This window comes from Caretta caretta, chromosome 1, assembly GCF_965140235.1.
Source record: "Caretta caretta isolate rCarCar2 chromosome 1, rCarCar1.hap1, whole genome shotgun sequence".
Classification (NCBI taxonomy): domain Eukaryota; kingdom Metazoa; phylum Chordata; order Testudines; family Cheloniidae; genus Caretta; species Caretta caretta.
The window spans coordinates 123106815-123134404 of NC_134206.1; the positions used below are offsets into that span (position 1 = coordinate 123106815).

General features: G+C 39.9%; 1 protein-coding gene across 1 annotated transcript in view; it reads right to left on the reverse strand.

The window, feature by feature from the left end:
• OCA2 (OCA2 melanosomal transmembrane protein) overlaps positions 1–27590 on the reverse strand; it is a 291900-nt gene that overhangs the window by 37666 nt on the left and 226644 nt on the right. The window contains exon 22 of the mRNA XM_048858880.2: positions 20036–20129. Coding sequence (XP_048714837.1) covers positions 20036–20129 — 94 coding nt within the window. The remainder of the gene's footprint in view (positions 1–20035; positions 20130–27590) is intronic.

Genomic DNA, 27590 nt, shown 5'->3' on the forward strand with positions numbered 1-27590 from the left:
TGGTGTTTTTCAAAGCTCTATGAACATAAGTTCCACCCACTTGTCACTAAAATGAGACACTGCTCACAGATTGTGCAGATGTTCAAAACACAATTGTGCAGCTCTCTGAGCTCCACTAGGCTCCTGGAGCCTGGTTCCCTTGATGCAGCTTGCTCAACATGCACATAGGCTCTGCTAGGCTCGGTTTCCTGTTGACTGTGAAAAATAAGTGGTGGCATCTCCCACCCACCTGTGGCACCAAAATGAGACCTCCCTCACAGTAATTCACGCAGATCTGTGACCCTCCATCTTCTCTCTTACATGAGGAATGGAACAATTAACAATGTTGACCTTAAAATTAGCATCACTGGCCATCTGAGTTAACCCCTCACTGAGATGATGAATGGGCAGTTAAAACTGCTGAGGGATGTTGTTCCAGGATCTCTGCAGGCTCTCTCTCTCTCTCTCTCTCACACACACACACACACACACAGAGGTTTACTTGGTTACACTTGATTCACATTTTTTTAGGTTTTCTATCTATTGCAACCATAACAGATAGAGACTGACTTTTATTTTTAAACAATAGTTGAGATTCTAGAGAACAGGGCAATGGCTTCAGAGAAGTGATAGTACAGAGTGCATGTGTGTACCAGCTGTTTCTGAGTCCTGCCTTAAATATTGTATTATATTGTCTATTTTGTGTGTTGTCACAAGACTTCATGGAAGGTATCAGTTTTCAAGGAGAGATACAAATGAAGCAAGGAAGGGTGTTTTAAGGGAATGGAGTGACACAGAAATAGATGTGAAGATGAAAAAGGGAGAAGACTATACAGGGGCAAAGAGAAGAGGAGATTTAGAGGAACAAGTGTGGGGGAAGAGTAGGAGGAAAATACAGCAGAAATGAATGAGTTGCAATAACTTGAAACTGAGTTGATAGGGTTCTTCATATATTTATTATCAGTTTATACATTAACATTTTTCACTCTGGTTCATTGCTTATTTTTCACTGTTCTATTTTAACCTGGTAAACCTCTAAGACAAGTCAACGGCCACAGGATGGGAAGCTTATATTCACTATTAGGTTAAGATTCAAAATCAAAAAATATTTGAAGATACTATTGGTGCAAAAAGTTTAGTCTAGAACATAAACTGTATTTAAATAACACACTCAATCTATTTTGTTCCTACGGTATCGAAAAATAAAAACAACCCAATCCATTTAATCCTACTTATTTAATACAATCTGCATTTGTTAATTATCTGAACATTTCATTAAACTGGTTTCACATCTAAATTATCTTAAGATAGATGTGAGTTTGATTTACTTGTTTCTCAATCAAAATGTTAATTTAAAAATTCAGAAGCATTTATTTTAATTAACTATAACAATTATTTACAATAACTTACTCTAAGTTACTCTCTCTCTCTCTCTCTCTCTCATACACACACACACACACACAAACAGTATTCCATCAAAAAGTTTCAGTCTAGCAGTGGACAGTACCAGATGTTTCAGGGAAAGATGCAAGAAACTACTGCAGGCAGTAATGGAAAATCTACCCACAGGAAAAGTTTCTAACCTCCATTAAATAGAGGTTGGCAAATGGCCTGAAGCTCAATTGTATATATCCCTTCCAAAACTTTTTTATAACTACTTCTCAAATAAAATCATATACCACCATTTTTCACAACTTCAGATACACCTAATTTTTGTTACTATGGTTTGCTGTTCTCTGTATGCCAGACAAAACAGAATCTGTAAATACTATTTATACATACAAGATTCACTAGGACTAATTAACATTTACACTAAGGTCCCTTACATCTAAGTGTATGTGTACTCTGCAATAAGAAGTCAGCTGACTCTGGCTCATGGAGCTATAAAACGGCGGTATAGATGCTCAGGCTCGACCTCAAGCCTGGAGACCCTGCGATGGAGGGAGTTTAAGACATCAGTTAAAGTGCCGCCATTAAAAAGAAGTTATTAACATGAGGTGAAGAGATATACAATCCATCTGTCAAAACCATTACTCCTGAAAAAACTGTAAAAAGAAAGCCTTCTTTCTTTATCAAACAAGCACAATTTTGTGGGTGGCAGATATTTAGGTTTTAAAGTTAAAGTTAAAAAAAAACAAACTTAGCTCTATCCTCATTGTGTGTGTGTCCTTGGCAGACAGGAGTGGAATGTTACTACTACTACTCCTAAACGTAAGCAATAGGACGTGACAGGCTAGGTATCATACGAGAATACTGCCACACTTCTGGTGTGTTGGACATGAGGTCAAAGGCAGTGGTGATATTCCATCCCAACACACACAGAGTCTGGAATGTCTGTATTGTGATTATACAATGTTTTTGAAAATATAATGGCTACTCCCATCCATGTATTGTCCACGGACAAAGAACCTGGGACTAGGGTTGCCCACTTTCTAATCACACAAAACCGAACACCCTTGCCCCACACCCTGCCCCTGCCCCTTCTTCTAGGCCTCATCCCCCACACACCCTATCGCTCACTCTCCCCCACCCCCACTCATTTTCAAAAGGCTTGGGCAGGGGGTGAAGGCTCTGGCTGGGATGTGGGGTGCAGGAGGGGGCTACGGACTGAGGCAGGAGTTTGGGGTACGGGAGGGGATATGAACTCCAGCCAGGTGGAACTTACCTCAGGTGGCTCCCAGAAGCAACTGGCATGTCCGACTCCTAGATGGAGGGGCCAGGAGGCTCTGCACGCTGCCTGCATGCACAGGAGCCTCCCCTACAGCTCCCATTGGCCTCAGTTCCCAGCCAATGGGAGGTGTGGAGCTGGTGCTCGGGGTGGGGTCAGGACACAGAGCCCCGTGGCCACCTCAATCCTTCTGGCTACCCCGGACCTCGAGCCAGTGGGCTGGGGGGGGAGGGAGGGAAGCTATTGGACACTAGAGGTTGTACCAAATGGACTCCTCAAAAGTTGGTGTGCCTCACCTTGCCTGTTGCCCCAGAACCTTGTAGTAAAGATACATCACTAGGATCATGTATGTAGGATGAATTGGAATCAAAACTCAAATTGCGTCACAGTACCTTCTCTTGAATAGGCTACATAGAAAGTGACACTGATGAATATAAATCTTTGTGTCAAAAGGGGAATTATGTTATGCTGGATCATATTAAAGAAGTTCTGTATTAAAATCACAAATGAGTTTGATTCCCCATAGTTTAAATTCCAGGGCATTATTAATTAAGAGGTCTCTTGGTTTTTGTTCTCTTGGTTTTACTGTTTCTCTCTCTCTCTCTGTGAAATTTGCAAGCTGCTAATTGTGTTAGTACATCCTAAGACAGAGTCTATTCTCAAAGCAATACTTTGTAACAACAACTACTCACACAAAGAGAGACTCAAAGTGATACTCTGTAACAACAGAAACAGCACACAGAGACTCCCCACCCTTTTGTTGTATTCATCTTGCTTTGTTAACAATTGTGATTAAAATAGAGATAGAGGATGTATGTGGATGGATGCTTGGTGTGGATAATAAATGAATGATCAGGGAGGTGCCAGCCTAAGAATCCAGTGTTGATTGGCTGAAGAAGGTGTCAAGTGGAAACAACCAGAGGACCCCTGGAGGGCAGACTGGAATCCACCCAACAGCCTCAAGGATGAGAGAACCGAAGAACAAGATAACATCTGGCAGCACGGAGCCATCAGGAATGTGCCATCTACTGGTTGATTCAGCAACAGCATGATGAAACAATTCCCATAGACTGGCTTAGGAAGAAATTCCTATAAAAATGGACTCTAGAAGGTGAGAACTTTAGGGTCTGATTCTGCAAACCAACTTCCAGGAGCATCAGATGAGCATCTGAAAAGGCTCTGCTCCCTCCTTGTGTCCAGGTCACCTGGCCAGTGGCTTGGCATGAGCAACTCTAAGGCTGGTAACTATGATAACAACCTTGCAGAACCTGTGTGTGTATGTGTATGAATGAATGTGTGAATAAATATGAAATTGAATGGAATGTTATAGCTATAACTAACTGCTTACTATGATTCTTTCTATATTCACAATAAACGTGGCATTTTGCCTTTTCCCCTTTAATAAGATCCTGCTGGTTTTTATTTTATTGGTATAACACACAGTGCCCCGTGGCCACCTCTGCGGCTAGGAACCGGATATGCCAATCGCTTCTGGGAGCAACAGGGAGCTTGCCTTAGCTGGACTTTCAGCGAACTTTTAGTGGTGCTGACCGGAGCTGCCACAGTTCCTTTTTGACAAGGAGTTCCGGTCGGAAACCAGACGTCTGGCAACCCTACCTGGGACCTTCACTGTTAGAAACCAGATCCAAGGGCCCACAGAAGTTAATGGAAAGACTCACACTAAGTTCAGTAAGCTTTGGTTCAGGCACCCAGAGCACAGGCCTGTACAATTTGAGCAAAGAAATAACTCTATTAGGAGGTTCTACTAGCAGGCTTTTATCCTGTGTATGGACCAGCCACTAAAAGGGGACATCACACCCTTAGTCAACAGGCTACATTGTAAAAAAAATTAATAAAATCTATCATTATGTCACTAAAGGAGATCTATAATTAAAATAACCTAAAATCAACTGAAAATGAATACAAAATATAAATCCCTACTCCTTTAAGCAGCCTGAAATTAATTTTTCCCCCCAGGTTTCCTTGCTTCTCTGGAAGACAACAGCCTTATCTGTACCCTCCACCTCCCTGCAGTGTCAGCTGCACTCACTCTGCCCTTCCTTCTCCTCCACTTCATCACTACCAGATGATGAGTTTCCCTTGAACATGAAAGTGGGACTTTTTAAAAAAGAAGAACTTGCCTTTAATATTTAAAAAGCTGAATCAAAAGTTGCATAGTACTTCTCATTACGCTTTAAAAAATGGATTCTTAATAGGAGAATCCAGACTATCCAAGAGTGAAGTGCCCCTTGGAGGCATTTGAAATGGTGGGCAGCTTCTAATCACAATTCTGGGAAATGATGCAAACATGGTTTCCCTGGATATCACAGGTATATCACTTTAGCAGACAGAAAGATCATTTAAAAAATAGTTTGGCATTACTGCAACTCTGGTGTGGCCCCATTCTGTCTGTTACATACAAAGTTAAATTGCAACACTGCAGCGTAACTTCTGACTCAGCTTTTTAAGATGGGAAATAACACTTAGCTCTAGGGCTCTCAGCTGTGAAGAACAGCAGGGATAGCCACGGGAGGAGTGGATGTGGTGGAGATACTTACTATCTTCTTGGAAAGCAAGTTGGGAAGGAAGAGAACTTCCTTGCTCTTATAAAAACTATTAACTAGAGCAGTGGTTCCCAAACTTGTTCCGCCGCTCATGGTGGGCCGGGCCTGTTTGTTTACCTGCTGTGTCCACAGGTTCAGCCAATCACGGCTCCCAGTGGCCGTGGTTCGCTGCTCCAGGCCAATGGGAGCTGCTGGAAGAGGCAGGTAAACAAACTGGCCCGGCCCGCCAGGGGCTTTCCCTGCACAAGCAGCGGAACAAGTTTGGGAACCACTGAACTAGAGGTTTCAGAGCAGCAGCCGTATTAATCTGGATCCGCAAAAAAGAACGAGGAGGACTTGTGGCACCTTAGAGACTAACAAATTTATCTGAGCGTAAGCTTTCGTGGGCTACAGCCCACTTCATCGGATGCACAGAATGGAACATATAGTAAGGAGAGAGATATGTACAAGAGATGACTGAGGCATCTGCACAAAAGTAGAAACAAAGAAGCGTCAAGCCAATTAAGTACTTTACACATATTACAGAACTCAGGATCTTTAGCAAAATAAATTGCAGCCAAATTTTTTCCTCATTTGTGTGCACTAGTCCCTCTGATCTGATTGGAAGTTGTACATGGGTATCATAGGGCAGAGTCTGGGCTGATTGAATAAAAGCAAGAAAGTGCAGCCATGGTATTCTAGAATTAATCTGAATACCTGAGCAAAATGTACCTTTACACTGTATATTTCCTATCTTTTTAACTCTGTTTGGTTTCATATTGTGTGTTTCATGATGTTTTAACATTCTATTAGTAAGGTATGCCACTGGCATCTAGTGTATGACTAGGCACATCTTTTGTTTGCTTGGTTGTTTAGAATTTGTACATATCTAAAGTAATAAAAAATTGTCCCTGCTTATCATCAATTTTCTATTTTCCCTGTTTGTGTAATACCTGACCTTGCTGACCACAGCATGGCACACTGGCTAGCTGGACACACCCTTGAAAAACACAGACCATTTCCTCTGGGATGTGCTGGGTTGCTTGTGGTGCTAACTGGTTCCCATTCCCAGCACTAGGGAGAGATTCAGCCATGCTGTTCACTTCAGGGGAGAAAAGGCAGTAGGGATTCTATGTTTTCTCCTCCCCAGGCCCACAGCTGTGCAACACAAGGCACAAGTTTTCCCCTAAATGTTTCTCCAATTCTAGCTAGGCAATGAAAAGACAGTAAGGGTGTTGACAATCAGTGAGTTGTATAATTCAAGGGCTGTGGAAGATTCCAGCCAATGCTTATGTGATAACAATTAAGCCTTTCATTCGGTGTTAGACAATGAAAAAAATGCTGGACTACAATGGCAGCACAGAAACACACACGTTCTCGCTGAACCATTAACATTACGGACTCTGGAAACTCACTCACCCTGGCATTGATGGATTATCTGGAAAAATAACGTACTGACCTCTTTTAGCTGTAAAAAATAGCATCTCTGATTTAACAGACTAGGTTTTTTCTTTTTTTAATTTCGAAACTACAAGTGTGACAAGCACATCAGCATAATGATAAATATGACCTTTACTTCATGCTTTTCAGTATTTAACAAAAGCATGTTTACCTCAACTCTAAAGCAGACATCACCACAGAGACTAGGATAACACCTGCCTTCATGCAGCAGTAGTTTAATCAAATATAAAATATTCCTTTTCTCAGTCAATGTATCCCCTAACAATGGATAACTAACCGTGCTCTAGTTGTAGAGTATTGCACTGCACTATAAAATTATGCAAATTCATATGCAATACTTTCCCAAATAGCTTTACTTGATCCTGGGGCAGCGACACTCAGTGTAGTCTTCATACATATTGTAAAAATGAAGGAAACCACTGGACTTTTGCAGACTTGAAGAAGTTACTGGAAAGGTGAATATTGTTTCTCAACCAGTTACAAATGAGCTATTTGGTCAAGGCTTAAATCTGAAACATCATAGTCAGATACATTGGTGATGGAAAAGACTTGTATTAGATGCCATCCCTCTGCCAATGAAGAGCTGTTCCCTGCAGAATATTTTCTAGTCCTTCATCCATTTTGTGGAGCAACCATTCTGCTTTACTAATGCTTTATTTTGTCACAGTTCACCCCCACCTGCTATTCAAATCCTAGTCTTGGGAGATCCTTCAAAAATCTCTCCATGGAAAGATTATTTTATTCATTTCAAAACATTTCTCAAAAATCTGACATCAATATTTTATAAAGCTGGGAACTAACTTCTAAACTAACACTAGAGATTTCACATTGGCACAGAAAGCATCTCAGGAGAATCACCTAATACCATCACTGTGCAGGTACTTAAAGAATATCTCTATCTCTTTTTCTCTGGATGGTTTAGATAAAACAAAAATATGTATAAACTATCTGCTGAGGATAATTTTAGAACAATAGTTTAAGAACTGTTTGGATACCCTGCACAAAAGCATTCAGTCTATGAAAAATAATCTTCCTTCAGTACTGCAACATTCATTTATATGAAATTAACAGCATCAGACCAGGATTTACAGTACATAGTAAAGCTGAGAAAAGAGTGGTTTCTCCTTCAGAGGTGTTGATTTTACTCCCATCTTTAGGGTTGGAGAATGTAAGTGAGATTATTTATATTAGTACCTGAAAACCCATGTCCAGGGCTGTCCCCAGGAGGGTGCGGGGCCCGGGAGAAATCAGCCTCCCCACTAGTCTCCTCAGCATCCGCCCACCCAGCTGCCGCTCACCTCCTCAACGCCCCTCCCAACCCCACCCCCGCCGCCTGCCGCTCTCCTCCTCACTGGCCACCCACTCACCTGCCACTCGCCTCCTCAACCACCTGCCTACTTGCCGCTCGCCTTCCCGTTCACCTCCTCACCTGAATATCAAGACAAATGGTGTCCCGACTATACATCAGTCGGGATGTGGGACAAAGGGCTAAATATCAGGACAGTCCCGATTTTATGGAAGCATAGGGCCCCCCCAAAGCACAGGGCCCAGGGCGGTCGCCCTGATTCACCCTCCCCAAGGGATGGTTCTGCCCATGTCACACAAGTGTGACAGCTGGGCCAAGTAAATCTACCATCTGTGCAGTGTCCATTCTACAACCAATGAAATTGTTGCATTAAATTAGCTGAAGAGTATGGGTGGTGATTGGTTGAGTTACCTCTGACATCACAATGTTCTGGGCCTCTTGGCATAAAGTCGCAATGACTGAGAATTTAAAAATTGGACATTAACAAACCACAAATCCCAGTGATGATTGCACCTGGTGATATTACAAACAAAAAGAGTTCTCAGCTGTGCTTGTAGCTGTTTCTATTGCTTCACACTGACCCAACAGACATTCTAGGCTTCAGAGTGACACAGACAGAGTGACAATCCTGGAATCTTATTATATAGATTCTGAGGCTCCTCTGATAAAAGGACAACAATGGCAATACCTATATCAACAAGTGGTAAACTAGCACAGAAATTATCCCATTATGAGATTTATTTGATGTAGTATACATGTGCAGTAAGTGTTGTGTTTCGACATTTGTCTATATAACAAAACTCTCAAGATATTTCACAGTTCAACACAGAGAAACCACAGTACAAGAGAGGGCCAATGCTGTAATAGCTGAAGAACAGAAAGTTAGGAATTAGGTGCATGAGAAACTTTTGAGTAAAAGTTTGAGTAGTGCTTGCGCACACTACTCAAAATCTCACTGGATACCACTATCACTGTCTCCTATTGAAATAATGTGAAGATGGAAAAATACTTATTAGGTCATCATGTCCTATTTCCTACCTTCTTGAGTGCCCTGCCCTCCCTAAATTTAACTCAATCAAGAGGACTTCTACACATTCCATTGGACAATACCTTACACTCTAAAAGACCTAAGCCATGATTCACCCCAGGGACTGCATCTACTTCTACTGCATAATCCTGACAGTGGATCCTGCTGGCAAGAACTCCATGGTGTAAGGTAGAAGGCCACAGCACAAGAAACTGATCATAACCTCTGTTGGGAGCTACAGAAGGCCTGTACATCTCAAAAAGTGAGTAGTACTGGCCAGGAATGGGGTAGGGCTGGGACAGCAAAGGAATGCAGGGATTCTATTCATCCCCTCAGTGGCTTCCTTCAGCATGTCACCTGTGAACCCTCACCCCAGATAATTTTTAAAGTTACCCTCTTAAGAGAAAACCAAGAGAGGGGTCCTATAGACATAACACTGCCTGGCATCTCTCAGGATGAACTCCCCACCTCCAGGATACATGGGAACATGGAGGTCTAATGCATCTATGCCAGACTGCATGAAAGTAGCCCCTTACTGGTTTAGAAAGCTCCCCAGATATTCACCCCCAATTCTCCTCTGATTTTAAATTGTCTTTGATATTCTTCAGCTCAAATTCTCCTTTTGCCACTTCCTTTCCAACATGTAAAATAAACTAGAAATTATTGGCATGTATACACTGATAAATACATTACTTTTCAAGTATTATGCTAATGATAAGATTGCTAAAGAAACTTTGACCAAATGTTTTATGTGACTTTGCTTTATGAGGAAAATTATAGTTCAAGATTCCTTGAAAACCTATAGAAGAGCAGGCAATGTGCATAAGAGCATGATGGCACAAACGACAATATAGTGACCAGTACCTGTCATTGACAAAAAGTTTATCTGGAAATCATTAGTGTTCAAAATGATGTCAAGATGTTATTAGATATTGAGTTCGCTGGAAGATAATATTTAGGAAGGATGAGTGAGAATGTGTTATGGTCAACGTGACAAAAATCTTATTTTGCTTTACAGAACTCCTCGCTGTTCACTGATTGATTTTGTAAGTCATTAAATTACTTTAAATTGGTCATGACTTATCTCATGGCAAGCTTTGAATCTGATTCTTAACATAGTCCTTAATAACAGTGGTCACCCAGATGATCTCTACATTTAGCATAGACATTTATAACTAAGCTAGTCTTTCTGATACTTGATGCTTGGAATGACTTCCACCCACATTTGACACAACTAACATGTTTAAAAATAAATTAAATTAAATAAATTAAAACTAAAGTATTTATCCTCTTATATTCCTACTAACAATAAAAAGGAAGTACTGAACAATTGTGGTTACTAATGATCCCCTGATATTTTTAAAGAGTAAAGTGAGTGAACCCGGGTTTTCATGCTAAATTCTAATGAAAGAATTGCATCCTGCCTACCCTTTTTATTTTAACAACAATGTACTTTTAACTTCTATGGCTTATTGTTATTCAGTGTTGTGGCTGTTTTGTTAAATACTTTTCATATTTTACATAGAAGTGGCTGCATTTCATGGATAGGAGAAAATATACACACACACATCCTAAATATGGAGATCATACCCATCCCATAAATTAGAAAGATGTTATAAATAATTTATCACTCACTGGTGCAATTTATCTCATAATTATGACCTTTCCACTAATTTGTCTCCCAGAGACTGAATCACACATTCCAAATCTTTAAGTATCTCCAAAGAGCCACTGTTTTTCAAAAAAACAACCTTCCATAGATACATTTCTCCACACTATCAAATGCAGAATATACCCCAAAAATATACCTGATTGAGACCCAGGACAGGCAAGATCCAGTCCCCAGAGACATGGACATCTCTTCTGCATATAAAATGTCACTTTTGGGGGCAAATTCCTTGCTAGTATAAGAGATTTCTGCTCACTTACACAAGCAGACAATTTGGTTCTAATGTCTACTATTTTGCAGCCCTACAAGTCTACAAATGAAAACTCCATTCTATTGAAAAGGGGAGATTCCTGGGTTCCCAGCGGAGTCTAGCACCCACTCTGGTCCTTCTGGAGGCAGCCAAGATATCTGACTGTATATTGATGGAATTTTTGTGTCTGAAAAAGCCATTTGAGGTCCTACTGGGAGATGGTTTGCATGTATTCATTTTATTTTCTCTCTCTCTCTGCACTCTGTGCATTTACACTAATGGTAAATGGTAACATCTTAACATGTAGAGGGATACAAGAAATTGTCCCAACTTTTTTTTAATTCTCCACAAAAATTCCTAAAATAGATTTCTGTATCATATTATAAAGGGTACATGATGGTGTGGTGGCGTATAAAGGTTTTACTGGCATAAGAGTCCTGTATTCATAGTTTTGCCACTCATGAGTAATCCAAACCTCCCAAACTCACGTCAACAAAACCTTTATGCAATTCCACCATGTATTCCATATATACACAGACACACACAGATTATGTTATTTACAATCACATTTTAAAATCATGTAAAGAGTCCTCAGAAACTTCTACATGGTCACCAAGAACGTCTCAGCTTTATTAATTATTCAGAATTATCTATGAATTTCTTCAGAAAATATTTTTACCTGTAGGTAGCACTCTGCAATCCACACTACATTAATTAGTTGCATCTGCCACATGATATTATTATTTCTGGTTTTCTTATCATTAGATAAATTTACCTAATTAAGTAAAATAGTGCAAAATGTGAATTAAATATTTTACAAGCAAATATGTACCTTGAAAAGTACTTCTGGTGATTTTTTGGGCAAATATTCAGACACATAGAAGTTTAAATGTGTAGAGGGGATGACCACAAGACAGTCATAAATATGATCAAATAAAGAATAATTTTAAATTTGCACAAATATTTATAGTCAGTTTTTCCCTGCTGTTCACCCAAATACATAATCTACTGTTTTATGCCTTAATCCTCCATTTCACTATATACGGGCATACCAATGTACTCGTGCAGAAGTGCACTGGGAAGTATTTAGGCCGCAATCCTGCAAATCCTCATGCACATTCTAAGCTTTACTACCACTATCTATTGACTTCACTTAGGGCTGGCCTACACTAGAAAGTTGGGTCAATCCAGGTACATCACACAGGGGTGTAAAAAAATCACACTCATGAGAGAAGAAGTTAAGCCAAACTAAGCCCTGGTGTAGACAGCACTAGGACAACAGAAGAATTCATCCATCAGCCAAGCTACTGCTTCTTGGGGAGCTGGATTTACTACAGTAATGGAAGAACTCCTTCAGTCACTGTAGTTAAGCGTCTACTCTGAATCACGACAGCAGCACGGCTTCAGCTGATACATTTTTAGTGTAGACATACCCTGGGACTACTCATAGTAATCAAATTAAGCATGTTTGTAAATGGTTGCAGGATCTGCGGCTTTGTGTGGATTTTATCCCAATTTTGACTTATTTTGTAATGTGCTTTTAAATGTAATTGTTCATGTACTAAGATACATGAATTATATACAGCATGAAAGGTAAAACAAAAACTATTTTTAACAACTGACTCTCAGCAATTAATCCTATTTATTCTTTTAAAGCAGAGTATGACCCAAAACTCACTCTTTCATTTTCACATAATTTAATTGGCAAATGAATTTGCTAATCCAATCAAGGACACTTGACAATTTAAAAAAAAAAGCAATTACTTTCAATTTCCACAAACCCAACTATGTTTTTCAAAAGTATTGATCATAATTAGAAGACAAGAAAACCTTTACACATGCTAAACTCCATGAAAAATTACACCTAATGTAGACAAATCCTATTTCAAGTTGGAAAAGGAAAAATTCTTCCAACTGAAATGCTCAAAAATACTAAATTGTTCTGCACTTTTTTGCTTAAAAACAAAGCAACAAATGTCATTAATTTGCATTTTCCTCTTTGTTCTTGCTACACGTTACAAAAATGAAACCAAAGAAGCACACTGAAATGAAAATAAACCACTCTCTATTGCAAGTATTTTCATTGTTTTTGGTGGGGAGGACATTTAGGGTGGGATTTTCAAAAGTGATGCTGCCGCTGAGGTCAATGGTAAAACTGCCACTGACATCAACGGCAGCAGAATTAGGCAACTGATGAGTGCTTTTGAAAATCTCTCATTTGTTTTTCAGATAGTCACCAGTAACAACTGACACCCTTCCCAGCAATCTCAGCAGAGAACATAATGCTTGAAGAAGCACAAAGGGTGAACTACCTTCTCATCTCAGTGAGCTGAAAGTCTCTGTGCTTGGTCTCATCCTAAAAGTGAATGCGATTGGAAAATCCAAATGAAGTTGGCTGAATAATTGAATTCCTTAAGCATGCTAATAGTGGAAAATGCCAAATTCCTTTCTGCTAGCAGCAGCTCCCATAATTGTGTTATGTACGGGCTGGTCCCCCACACTCTGAAGCATCCTGAGACTAGGATTACCAATTTTTGTTGGACATGTTCCTGGAGGTTTCGTCACATGACATCATCTTTAATTAAAGATTAATCTTTAATTCCTGGAGACTCCAGGACAATCCTGGAAGCATGGCAAACCTGCCATGTACAGTTCTAGATTTTTCCTTCTGGAGCTGCGTAGCTGCACAAAACTATCAAAAACCACAAGTTAAATGATTGTTTCACTTAGGGTGATCAGGTGTCTGGTTTTCGATTGGAACACCGGGTCGAAAAGGGACCGTTAAAAGTCTGGTTGGCTGTGCTGCAGCGCTAAGGCAGTCTCGTCCCTACCAGTCCTGGGGCACTGCACTGCACCGTGGAAGCAGCTAGCAGGTCTGGCTCCTAGACGGCAGGGCCACGGGGCTCTGCACTCCCATAGGCCAGGAACTCCTGGCCCCCCCGTCTAGGACCCAGACCTGCTGGCAGCTTCCAGGGCACATGCAGCATGGTGTCAGGACAGGCAGGCAGCCTGCCTTAGTTCCGCTGCGCCGCTGACTGGGAGCCACTGAGGTAAGCCCACGCCCCAACCGCAAACCCCACCCCCTGCCCTTGCCCTGAGCCCCCCACAAAACCTGGAGCCCCCTCCTGCACACCAACCCCCTCATCCTCCAGCCCCACCCCAGAGTCCACACCCCCAGCTTGAGCCCTCACTCCCTCCCGCACTCCAACTCCCTGCCCCAGCCCAGAGCCCCCTCCCATACCCTGAACACCTCATTTTTGGCCCCACCCTGGAGCCCGCACCCCCAGTTAGAGCCCTCACCTCTCCCACACCCAAATCCCCTGCCACAGCCCGTGAAAGTGAGTGAGGGTGGGAGAGAGCGAGCCGCCGAGAGAGGGGGAATATAGTAAGCAGGGGGCAGGGCTTCAAGGAAGGTGCAGGGATAAGGTGTTCGCTTTTGTGTGACTAGAAAGTTGGTAACCCTAGTTTCACTGTAAGATTCCTCAGTGAATGTCTCCATCACCAAAACCAGTACAACTGGGTAGTCTGCACTCTTGACAGGCCCAGTACTAGAACAGCAGTGGTGTGGCATGACAGACTGAGTTTGAGGAGCAAGGAGCTATTTTGGAAGACAGCACTTTTATGAAGTACTAGTAATAAAAGAGTCTGAGAATGTAGACTAAATGAACTGGAAGGAATAGGACTACAGCTCTCTTACAGATAATCAAGTAAGGAGATTTATGTGGCTTTGCAGAGCTCAATATTTTACACAAACAATTTTAATGTGTTGTGGAAATAGGACGCACAGGGAGTAGCATTAAGACATCACATTTGTCCTCCTACGTGTGAGTGACAATCATCACTGAAGGCATCACAGTCTGTATGGGTCACTGCTCTCCAGCAAGGATAAATGGGATATCCTACTGGAACCACTTTTGTTATAAAGTATACCCCTCAGGGATAAATCCTACTAATAAAACAATTTGTTTCTGAATCTATCACTATAAACTAATATTTTTCAAATACTTTCAAATTATTGTTACTCCCAGTGAAGCTAAAGAATATTAATTCATCATTCTAGATGCTATAATGAGGGATAGGAATAATAGAGGAATAACAAAACATGCCAAAAATATAGTGAGTACTTCTATGTTTTTACCCACTTAATTTTACCATGAATTCTAAATTAGGCCCCAGGAGCTCACACCAGTCCCTCCCTACAGGCTCTCTTCTTCAATTGCCAAATCATTGTTATCCATATAATTACTTAATTGTATAAAGTAATTCTATTTATTCTTCCTACCCAGTTTATTCTCCACCATACCAAATTCCCAGTCACCAACTATCTGACTGAAATAAAATTAGTACATTTTGCCACTTTCTTTTTCTATGAAAACAGCTTGATCTCTCATCTGTGATTTCTTGATTACATCTTTCATCACAGACAATGGTGGTGTTTTGCTACAGGGCCAAACAAAATTGCTCTTAGCTCCAGAAATACTAGGCTCGTTAGGTTTTCACATTTTTACCATTCACCTTGTACAGAGGACACCCCTCTGCATTCTGATCTTTCTGCTTTCCATCACATCCGTATGTATATTTATTGTTGTAATGTTTATCCTTGTGGCCATCCACTCGTATAATACTTTGCACAAAACTTTAATATATTTTCTTCTGTCTTCATCCTATGGTGACATGTTTAGGCAAAAATGCAAGCAATTACATCTGGGGCAAATACATACTGAAAGAGACTGAGGGTTAAAAGTGTATAGGAAATTAGGCATGAGTTTGAAATGGTAAAGGCTTGCAGAAAGAGCTAGAGTAATTTAAATATTTGTAAGCAAAGATATCAGGTCAAAGAACAAAGGAAAAATACAGGCACTCTCTCTTCACATGGCTGTAGTGAGAGTGCACCTGGAATATTGAATTAATTCCTGGGCTCCGTATTACCCAAATGATACTACCAAACTGAAGGAAGTTCAAAGAGAAACAAACTGAAACAAGAGAGATTTGCTCAGGAGGAAACATTGAAAAGCAAATAAGTAGTGCTTGGCTAAACAATTTCTAAGGGTAGTGGTTGGGTATAATGCAGTTGGGCTGAGTTCCCTTCCCATCTTCAGCAGAGTACAACATGCTGAGTCAGTGTCCAAACTCATTCCCCCTATTAATCCCCCTCAGCTAATTAGCTTCATTAATAACTTAAAAAATAACAATACAACTGAAGCCTCAGCCAAAACTTCCTTCCTGAACTTGGCTGATCCGAGCTTTTCCTTCAAAATTTCCTCTGTCTTAGTTCCTTCTCTCTTGAGAGATTCTCCCATGCTCATACATCCAAACTGGATTTAATGAGCCACAGTGACTCAGCAGGAATCATTCAGTATTTACCTGCAGACTTTAGAAACCTGTTAACAAGGATGTTTAACAGCAAAGTCCTGCCACCCTGTTAAACGGGCCACAATAACAGTCTACACATCTAGGAAATGTGTTAGCTCCATGGAGAAGTAGAATTATTTAGTACTGTATTCCTAGATTTTTAAGGTCAGATGGGACCACTCTGAAATACTGATGTAACTAGGAGTAATGGAAAATAATGAAGAATTATCAGGAAAAGCTTCCTACTAGCCCTCTAAAATGTCTTTTAAGGAATTGGTGAAGTTTGTTCACTTGGGACTATAAATTTAGACTGGATAAAACACTAGAAAATAGATCATAGTGCCCAGTTCTGTATTTGCAGGAAAATGAACTATATCTCTAATGGTATGAAAGGTATCTGGAATAGTCTAACATTGAGTCTTACAGATGTGAAGTGTATCATACAGAAAAATCAATCTTCAGCATCAGATCAATAGATGGTGTAAATCAACCTAGTTCCAACTGAAGTCAATGAAGCTATGGCAATTTATACTAGCTGATGATCTGGCCCACAAACTTGAACCACCAAACAAGATTCATGGTTAATAGCTTCTGAAAGTATTTATTTTACTTCTAGCTGACAAGCGTCCTTCTGAATAGCACATGTAGGTATTCATTCATTCCTCCTTAGTGCCACTAACCTGCACTTAAACATTGGGAAGGGGGATGACCAGAGGCTATGATCCTACAGAAATACAAAAAGTAGGGAGCAGAAGCCAGATTCTTAGCTGTGAATTAATTCCTCATCAGTAACAGTCTTGCTGTTCCTTTCATAAATACAGTTCCAATAAAATACTACTAGCCAAATTCCACTCTCAGTTACACCAGTTCAAAGCCAGGTAGATCAAAGCACACTATGGAACTTTTAGTGTATGGCAGCAGGGTCCACACAGACAATTAGTGCACAGCATGCTCTGCAAGGTAGATTTATACCCCGGCTTGCAGTGCACTAACTATTCATCTAGACAAGCTCTGAGACACAGCAGCGGCAGCAGCTAGGTTCTGGGTGCATCCTGACAATACCTGTATCCTACCACTCAGGGGAAGAGTGATTCTGCCGCGCCTTGAGGGTTTCTCATTGAGTTTGAAATGTTATAATTAGTAGGGCTGGTCAAAAATTTTGCATCAAAACTGTTTTTCAATGGAAAATTTAGTGTTTGGGTAAATTAAATTTCCCACGACAAATGTAAGCTTTCCATGGAAAATTTTGACTTTTTGTTGAAAAACGGAACACCTGAAAACTTTTCAGTTTTCAGCTACAAAATTGTCACTTGGAAAAGGTGCCTCATGGAGATTGGACTTCAGGAGCTCCATGCCCCCATTTTGCTCTATGGACCAGCATCTCCAGCTGGACTCCACCTCCTGTGGATGGACTCTCATGAAGTGCCATGATGGCACAGCAAGAAGGGGGAATGTGGTCACCACGAGGATGAAATCCAACCGGGGAAATTTTTCTGTTTCTCATTTTTTTCCAAAAAGTCAAAGTTCTTGATGGAAAAGCTAAATCCTAAAAGGACAATCTGAATGTCTGCAAATGTGCACAGAGCAATCCAAAATAAGCCCATCATTTCTACATCACCCTATTTTGTACAAGTACCCGTTTATAATTTCTTAAAAGTATACTAGCAATCACTGTGTATCACCCTCCCTGCATAAGACCGTAAATAGTCTAAAAAGGTCCTGAAACTTAAAATTTGTGACATAGATCTGATTTGCATTATGTCCTTCTGAAACTCATGATCAGAAAATGTGGATGTTAGGGCCTAAAGGGATAGTTTGGGTCAAATTCTCCTAACAACAGCATATTTGTGGATTTGTCAGAAATTTACAGCTCTCTCATCAGCATTACCAATGTCTCAGTTCTGGATTCTGCCACATGCAGGCTTGGTAGCTTTCACAGAACCAGCACAAGGGAAAGCAGCAGGGATGGGGAGAGAGAGGAAAAAAACAAAAAAGAAAAAAAGGACAGAAATTATGGGAAGAAGTTTCCTGTATTCTCTGCTCCAAATATGCAAGTTAAGTGGCAAAAAATAAACCCAGTATGGTATTCTGGCTAAATCAAATGTAATTTAATCTTTAAGTGGGCTTGATTTTTAGTCCTTCATCTCCCAATTCCCATCAATCCCTTCCCATCATCACCTTAAAGACTGGAGGAACTTGAAAACATATTAAATGGCAAAATGCAATAAGTGCCAGTTTTAGTCCCTTGAACGCCTTCTGACCACCTTAAATTAAGTATAGAGTAGCTCAAATTGTGAAATACTTCTTTTACATATTTTTTGTCACAACAGCCAGATTATGATACTCTTGTTTAGCCTGAAGAGAACCTTGCTCCACAAGTAATCCTACTCACTTGAGTGGGACCCAGTTTATGGAGCAAATTGCTACTCAGTATGAGCAACGGTATCAGACTATGGCCCAGTGATACGAGGGATGTTCATTATAATATACAAATAACAATAGAAACAATCAATCATTCTAAAATATGTGTAACAAACTACTGAAAAATTCATTTCAATATTAGTAGAGGGTTTCAGACAAAATATTAGGGGTGGTCCACTAGGAAATGCCAAGTCTTTGATTCAACCATTGCCTCCATTGTCCTCCTTCATCTTGCTCCATTTCTAATATGTCTTTCTACTTTCTGTATCATCAAAGTAAAAAAACATTCAACTCCCAGTCTGTGTACTATTCACTGTAATTGAAATAAGAAAGTAGATCTATTTTATTCCCCCTTCCCAGATTTTATCTTCAGAGATACTCTATGGCCACTAGGTCCAGTTGACCTTCACCAAAAAAAAAGTGGACTAATACATTTTTTCCTTAACTTCCCTTAGACAACATCTAACTTGTCATTAAATTCTTTAACTCAAACTTTTTCATTCTCTGAACTAGATTTTAATACAGATTGTCTCAATGACCTCCTTCTTCCACTCACCATTACCTCCCTCCCTCATTCAAGATGGCATAACATTCTTAAGGTAGCTACAGCAATTGGTTACCTGGAAAGTAAATTAAAAGTATTTGAGCCAAACATCCTCTGCTGATGTAAATCAGTGTTGCTCCAATGACTTCAGCGTAGCTACACCAACCCAGACTGACACCAGCTTAAGGTCTGACCCTCTATGTATCTTACCTTTGTTAATGTAACACAGAAGCTGGAAATGAATAAAAGAAACCTCTATCATGTGACCAGCAAATGGTCCACTGACCACAATTTGAGAACCACTGGTCTAACTTCTCAGTCATTTGTGTTTCTCATAATGAAATGCTTAGAAGTGAATGCAGTGGGACTGATGCTTCATTACACCAGTTCTACATTAGTGTAACTTCACTGAATTCAATGGAGTTACACTGGCTTTATGCCAAATCTTCTAGACTGTGCCCAGGTACCAAGCTTCCTGTTAGAATTAACAAGCCAAAGTCTTGTCAACTGAAGTCAGGTGCACTTTCTGAAATCTTATCTTCAGATTCTCTATTCCCTGAGGAGCTCCACTTCCACCTGAATTGTATAGATCTGACAACTCTGCAGGCCCATGTTTGTGATGCTTGGCTAATCCCAGCAATAAAGACATAAGTTGTTTTACTGCAGTAGGTCCATGTACTGCTTATCAACTCTCTTCTAACATCTTCAAATGTTAACTGAGCCTATTACTTAATATATTTTACATCAGGCTTCCGGATACATTTATTGAAGGGAAAATTAAACAGAAATTTAAAGTAACGAGTCTAAAAATGTACCTGAAAAATTCCATGAAAGAGAAGCCATAGCCATGCTGTTCTGCAATTCCTGCACAAACAACATTTGCAGATGCTCCGATCAATGTCCCATTACCTGTAATTCAAAAAAAAATTAATGCCAGTTTATATTTGTCCTTTGCTTCTTACTCTTCCTTTGATTTGCCATTCAGTTAGTCTAGGTTGAAGACTTTAGATCTGCTAGTTTAGAAAAGATAAATAAATTCTCTTGCATATACCTGAAAGGAAGCCATCTCAACAATAACTCACAGCCTATAAATAGCTTAATGCTTTCATAGATAAGCCTCACATCATCCTCAGATTCCCAGCAAACAAAGAGAATGGGAATGAAACACAACACTATGTAGTCAAAATTACACCCATGACCTGTATTCAGAGAAACTTTCTGATTATTGGTTTTATAAACAGAGAGGTGCCATCAAGATAAAATGAAGACAAAGAGGAAAGGAAGCACATTTCTGCAACAATATGTTGAACTATTGATTGAGGGTACTAATAAAATGGATGCATTTCTTCTGTGTATACATGAGATTGGCAAATTAATCTCTTATATTTACATCTCTTTTTTACACATACATAAAACTAGTGATTTAAAAAAAAACTGAAATAAGGTGTAGGCTGATAGGAACAGATGTTGTTCATAGTGTCTCTACTAAGGTGGAATTTCAGTACCAAGGAAGTGCAGTTTATAAATAGTGAACTGCAAATGTCCTGTCTCTTTAAAACCCCGGGACCAGATCATCAGCTTGTGTAAACCAGTACAGCTTCAATAGTCAGTGGTATACCAATTTGTATCTCTCCCCCAAGAGATACCAAAGTATTTGTGCTGTATTTTTAAAATGTGTGTATCTTTGAGGGGGAAGTACACACTAGATCTTGTTCCTCTGCAATTCTTTCAATTGACCTTCAAGCTGACTTTCTCCCATTCCATTTCTAATCACTCCATTTCATATAAATAAATAAAGTATTCAGGTATCCAAACAGTCCAATTCATTATCCAAAGCTTTAGGTTGGGAAGACCCGCTTGAACTTGATAAAAGTTTTGTAGCTGACTCTACCAATCATAACTGGTGTCCTTTGCCAATAAATCTGGCCTGGAGCATTGCTGGGGAAAATTACAATACTTTCAGCATTCTCTTCTCTAAATGATATTTTTAGCAAAAGGGGCAGCCTTCTAAAAGAGGGCTTTTTCCAAGTATAGTATCGCAACTCATCTGTTGTGTCCAATGTTACTATGTTAGGAATCCATTGTTCTAAGCATGTATTTTTCCTGTGCTCCCTCTAGCACAAGATCATTCTTACATTTTGATCCTGCTACTCATTGCTGTACTGATATTTTACTGCTCTGACTTTGAGAGAACTAGATCAGAAGGTAATTAATGCTGAGGTTAATTGTTTTGACTTAGTAAGTATTCTGGGTCCCCCAGAGCTCAGCTTATGAAAGAACAGAGCTGGGGAAAGGCAGTCACATGATTTTCCAAAAATTCTTATGCTGTGTCTGGAGATTGCAGTGACTAAGGCGGCAAACCTTCTATCATGAATAATTATTTTGTTCACATAGCTTTCCACATGCCAAAGTGATCAGGAACAACACCACATATAGTCTAAAACACAATACAGTAAAACACCCTCCTCACATTCAAGCAAAACAAACCTGTGGGGTTCAGGTACGGGAAAAGAATGGAGGAGTATGAGTGTGTCGAGGTAAAAAATATGGGGCCAAGAGGGATTCTACTAAAAATAACCTTGGGGGAAGATTTATCCTTTTTCTTTTAAAGAAGATAAGAAATGGATTGGAATAGGTAATAAACAAATTACAATTAACAAAATATTAAGAGATTTAGCAACTAAATGACCAAATTATTCAGTATGCCAGCTTGGCCTGATTCCCTGCTATGCTACTCCAGTTTTACACCAACAATGGAGTTCTAGCAGAATAAGACAAGAAGAAAACAGTGGTTACAGGCAATGAGGAACACAGGGTGAACAGAATAAGATCGTACTCTAGCCACCAAGCTAGCATGTTGCTGCTGCATCCTGAAGAAGCTACAAGTGATGGGGATTCACGGCTAAGAGCCTCAGGATCACTCTCTAGGTAGTTATATAGTCTTAATCATGATACTATCTAAGTACCTCACAAACATTAATGGATTTTATCTTCTCAACAACTGTGCAAGGTAGGAAATTGTATAGATGGGGAAACTGAGGCACAAACTAGATTAAATGTCTTGTCCAAAGTCCTATAGCATGTCTTTGGTTAAGCCAGGAACTGAAACCAGGTTTTCTAATTCCAGTCCAGCTTCCTTCTATGTTAGAACCATTCTTCCTACTCTGGGCCCTGCACTGCTGTTGTACATTCATCATGGGGTTAACAAGGATCCAACCTGTGCAAAATAGTGCAATTAGAAAAAACACTTTCAAACCTAGCCCAGCACATGGCTTTAAACAGAAAGAAGATAATCCAAAGTCACAATTTGGTGATTCTGCAAAAAAGCAAACAAACTTTCTTTGCACCTAGAAAGTAAAAATTTTTCCCAAGTCTGTATATGCTTCCACAGCTCCACCATCTTTTATCTCTTTTTCATTTAAACTGAATTATTTCCTTGCTACTGCCCCCCTAGATTGTGTTTTTCTATTTTTTAATTATCACATTTTTCCTATGAGTATATTTCCCTCTTTCACTTGGGATTGCTTTTCTTTCATAAAAAATTTTATAGTTCCATACTGGTTTTCTCTGCTCCTACACCATGAAGGAACAACCTTGAAAAACAGGTTTCAGAGTAACAGCCGTGTTAGTCTGTATTCGCAAAAAGAAAAGGAGTACTTGTGGCACCTCAGAGACTAACAAATGTATTTGAACGTAAGCTTTCATGAGCTACAGCTCACTTCATCGGATGCATTCAGTGGAAAACTTATGCTCAAATAAATTTGTTAGTCTCTAAGGTGCCACAAGTACTCCTTTTCTTTTTGAAAAACAATAAGTAGACATACCTTCTTTGTTATACCTCCTTTACAATCCCTTAATTTCTCTCCATTTCCCACATTTGCTGCTCTCAGTGACAAAAGATATGCTCTAGTTCAAATGGAATTATTTCTAGGAAGTCCTGCAGTCTGTGTTATACAAGAGTCAGACTAGATGATCACAGTGGTCCTTTCTGGCTGTAGAATTTCCAAATCTCTAATAGTTTCATGGAGAAAAATAAGCTAAGCTGTTCACGCCACTATTAAGGCCTTGATCCTGCAAAGGAATCCATATGGGGAAGGCCATTATGCCCACCAGGAGTTCCACTGATGTTACTGGGACTGCCTGGAAGTGCAAGCACACACCCACCTGGATCCTTTCAGAGTATCAGGGCCTGAAGTTATAACACCATGGAGTATTCTACTTGTGGCACCACGACTGATTTGCTTCACTGCCTCTCTCCTCCACAAAATGGTACACATATTACTTCGGGGTAGAGAGAAAAGCTAAATGACCGTGCAGCAGGACAAAAAAATTGGTACCAAACCTTCAGAAATTTATCCCCAACCCAAGAAGTATCTGTTATTTGAGGGCCTCCATCAACTTCACAGATAGTTTCCTCACTCCATCTCTGCCTCTAAATGCATTAAGAAATATTTATTTAGAGTTATTAAACCAAACTTGTGTCTTACATGTGTACTGGTACAAGATGACACAAGAAGGGCAAGACACAAGAAATAGATCTGAAAGCAAATAGAGAGGAAAGGAATCAGGTGGGGAAGCTTAAAGAATTTCTAATTCCAAAAGAATTCAAACTAATCACTAGTCTTTTGTCCCCAAACACTTTCACGAGAGATTTCTGCTTTGATTTCAGCATATTTCTTTGCCAAATACCACCATCAAAAAGACAACAAAAACAATGCTACTGTAACATGATGAATCTACATCTTCCTTCAGATTAAGGAAACAGGACTGATAATATCTTCGTGTTTCTGCCTTTGCAATGAATTTATTTCTCAAAGTGGGTTTAAGCTGGGGGGGAATCATCTTAAATGTTATCTGAAAGTAGGAAGGTTATTTTCATTTGTTTGGCTTGGGGTTAGTTTTTTTATTATTATTATGGTTCTTGTGTTTATGTGGTTTAATTAGATTTTGTCTTAGTTGATTTCAGGAATTAAATTGAAATCAACAATAAGGACAACCTTTTGTTTCCTCTCCTTTTAATTTCTATCTTTGTAGTAGGCTAGGTATTTAGTAGTGAAAAAGCAATTTTGCAACCAAAGAATCATAGAAAATTCAGGATTAGACTAATGTACATGAAAACCCATACACATGTCCAGTTCATTCAGGTTGATGTTTTGGTAAACAAGGATTAAGTATTTCCTAGGAGTCCATAAAATCACTGCATGACTATTAAAGAATAGCAAGTGCTAAATGGTATAGCATAAACTTTTACTTATTTCTGTTACTTATTTGCTTATTCACAATGTTATACAAAGACATCATGTTAGAAAGCAACAATGCAACAGCCACTATTCTTATGGTTTTCTTGATTTAATGACATCTATCATAATCTGTTCATAATTAACATAAGGGCAATGGTTTTGTAAAAAAAGATTAATTACCATGTGATAAGTATAGTGTTTCTCATTGTCTGGCTATACCAAAAGGAGGACAGGAGACACTTGATATGGATTTAATCAGGCCACAACTTGATTATTAGATGTCTGGGACTACCCGGCAGATAAAAGTGTACATTTCAGGCAACTCCATGTTCATTCAAATAACTACCCGGAGTTTCCATCAGCCACCCTTCATTTTCCACCCAGGTCCCCAGCCATCCCATGGCTTGGACCTTACCATCCACCCACCCTTGTTGGAGAGTTAAGGTGGGCTAATAGAAAGGGTGGTTGGCTCCCTGCCATACCAATCATAGGAGCCCCAACCCTACCCTACCCCAATTCCATTCCATTAACCAACACCTCCTTTTTAAGTCCTTTACCAGGCCATTTATCTGGTCACTGGATGCCTTCCCTATGGAGTACCTGCACTGGACATCCACCACAAGGAGGTGCCAGCAATTAGCTTGGCTGCCTTTTGTTGCCTGGAGAAAGGACTTCTAATGCCAGGGCTTGCACCTTTTTAAACCTTCCACCCTTACATTCCCAAGGGATGAGTCAGCATCACCAAGCTGACCCCCACCCACCTTTTTGCAGCAGTTTCTGATCTCCTCCCATAAAACACTACTGCCTTCCTCCAGCAAGCCTGGACAACATCACCCCTGAAATTCAGGTGTAGTGCGGTCATTTAAATGATTTGTAAGCTCTTTGGGGCGGGGACTAGAATTGTTTGTATATTGCCTATCACAAGGCTTTTATTCTTGATTGGGACACTTAGGCACTAGTGAACTTCAAATAATAGCTAATAAACATTACATTTAAAAGGACCTCCTTACTTTTATGCTAAAAATATTGCCCCAAATTTCCTCCCAAACATTCACAGGGGGGTACAGTTCAAAACATACAAAACCTAAAATAAATAGGCCAGAAATTTAGATTTCTGTAAATTCAGGTAACTGTAAAAACATTCAACCTAGGCTTTATCCATAACTCTAAGAGACAAAGGAAGTTTATAAAATAACTGACCTGGAAAAACGCAGACTTCAGTAAAGCAAATACATCTATCATTCTATTGCTCAAAAACCTTTCAGAGATTCTAGCCAAAGGCCAACTATAAACTCATATAATTCAAGTGAATATTGAAGCTAATAGACCCAGCACAATCTGGATTAAGGCTAGGACATGAAATTGAAAAAGCTTTAGTGACACTGATGGATGATCTCCTGCTGTCAATGGATAGTGTGTACAAATTTGTTTTTATCCTCTTGGACCTACCTACAGTATTTGACATTGTCAAACATGGGATACTAATGTACCCCTTTAGAGCAGTGGCTGAGAGAATGTGTTAAAATGGCTTAAGACCTTCCTGGAGGGTCACACCCAAAGAACAGTGATGGAAAACTGTACCTCCACCACTAGACATCTCTCTAGCAGAGTCCCACAAAGATCGATTCTTTCCAGCCCTATTCAACATATATATTCAACCACTAGTTGATCTGGTTACATGGCATGGACTTAAGTGCCAACAATATGCAGATGACCTCTCCCTCACCACATATGACTATACCACTAGCACCAAAATGGCCAAGTGACTGGATGAGATCAGCTCACAGACTGAAGCTGAATTTAAGCAAGACAGAGGTTATGCCGGGGAAGAGAGAGGAAAGAACTTTCATGTGTTTGCAGTCACAGTGCAGTCTCCTCTCGTTGAAGGTGAAGACCCAAAATTGGTCAATTTGGTCTGTAATTTAGGAACACTCCTGAATTCCTCACTGATACTAAGCTCTCATACAGCAGCATTGCAAGTAATGCTTTTTACCATCTCCAGTTGGCTAGGAGATTCCATCTCATTCTGCTGGACCTGGCCTCAGTTATAAATGTCTTTGTTTCCTCTCAGCTGGACTACAGAAGTGTTATATATCTGGTCACGAAGCCATCAACCCAGTAGAAATTCCAACTAATAAAGAATGCAGCAGTGCATCAGAACTGTCCTCCACTATTGACACCGGCTTTCCATAGAATATTGAGTCAAGTTCAAAGTCTTGGTCATTATCTTCAAGGCACTCCATGGACCAGGCCCAGAATATGTAAAATGTTGCGTAAAGCTCTGGGATGAAGATCGTGATTGACAATTCCACTCCTCAGTCACAATGAAACTTTCTACCACAATGATAAAGCTTATCTGTGCATGAGACAGAGCCATTTCATGGGCTAGTTTGAGATTGTGGAATGAACTCCCACAGAAACTAAGGGCCATTACAAACCCAAACAACTTCCTCTCCACGTGCAAGGTGTGCTACAACCTTGCCTTCTCTAATATAAATATATGGCAGCATGTACATTAAAACAGAGACAAAATCCTACCAAATCAAAACACTATACTGCACGCATTCTTCTTCCCCTTGGGAGAAGATGAGAGAGAGAGAATTAACCACACATTACAGATGTTAGTCACATCTCTTAATGTACTGCAGGAAGGAGTTCAGATAGTACGGCAATACGGGCCGTATAAGAACCTACAAAAAATAAAATAGAATCAACTTATTTTACTGTAGAACTGCTATAGTTTTGTGCAGTCATTATGCAGAAACAAGGGGAAGTTCTTTGCAGGATACTTGTTGAGGAAAGATGATGATAAATCTGATATTTCCAATCTATTTTTCAAGACACTTAAGGTCTTCAAATGTCAGTTCTGTCTGTGTGTTCTGATTAATATTCCTACAAGGAATGTAAAAGCCTGGATTAGCCCAAGTATAAGAAAAGAAATTGACAGTTTTGGCCAAGGATAAAACAATTAAGAATGATTCAGAAACAAAAGCCACATATTTAAATGAAATTCTAAGTATGCCCAGCCTTTGCTTTCTTCTTCACAGCCAACTGAGAATTAGTACATCTGGGAGGTTTACCAGATGTGTGGTTTGGCAGGCCAGATTGGGTAGGTCCATTGGCTAGATGT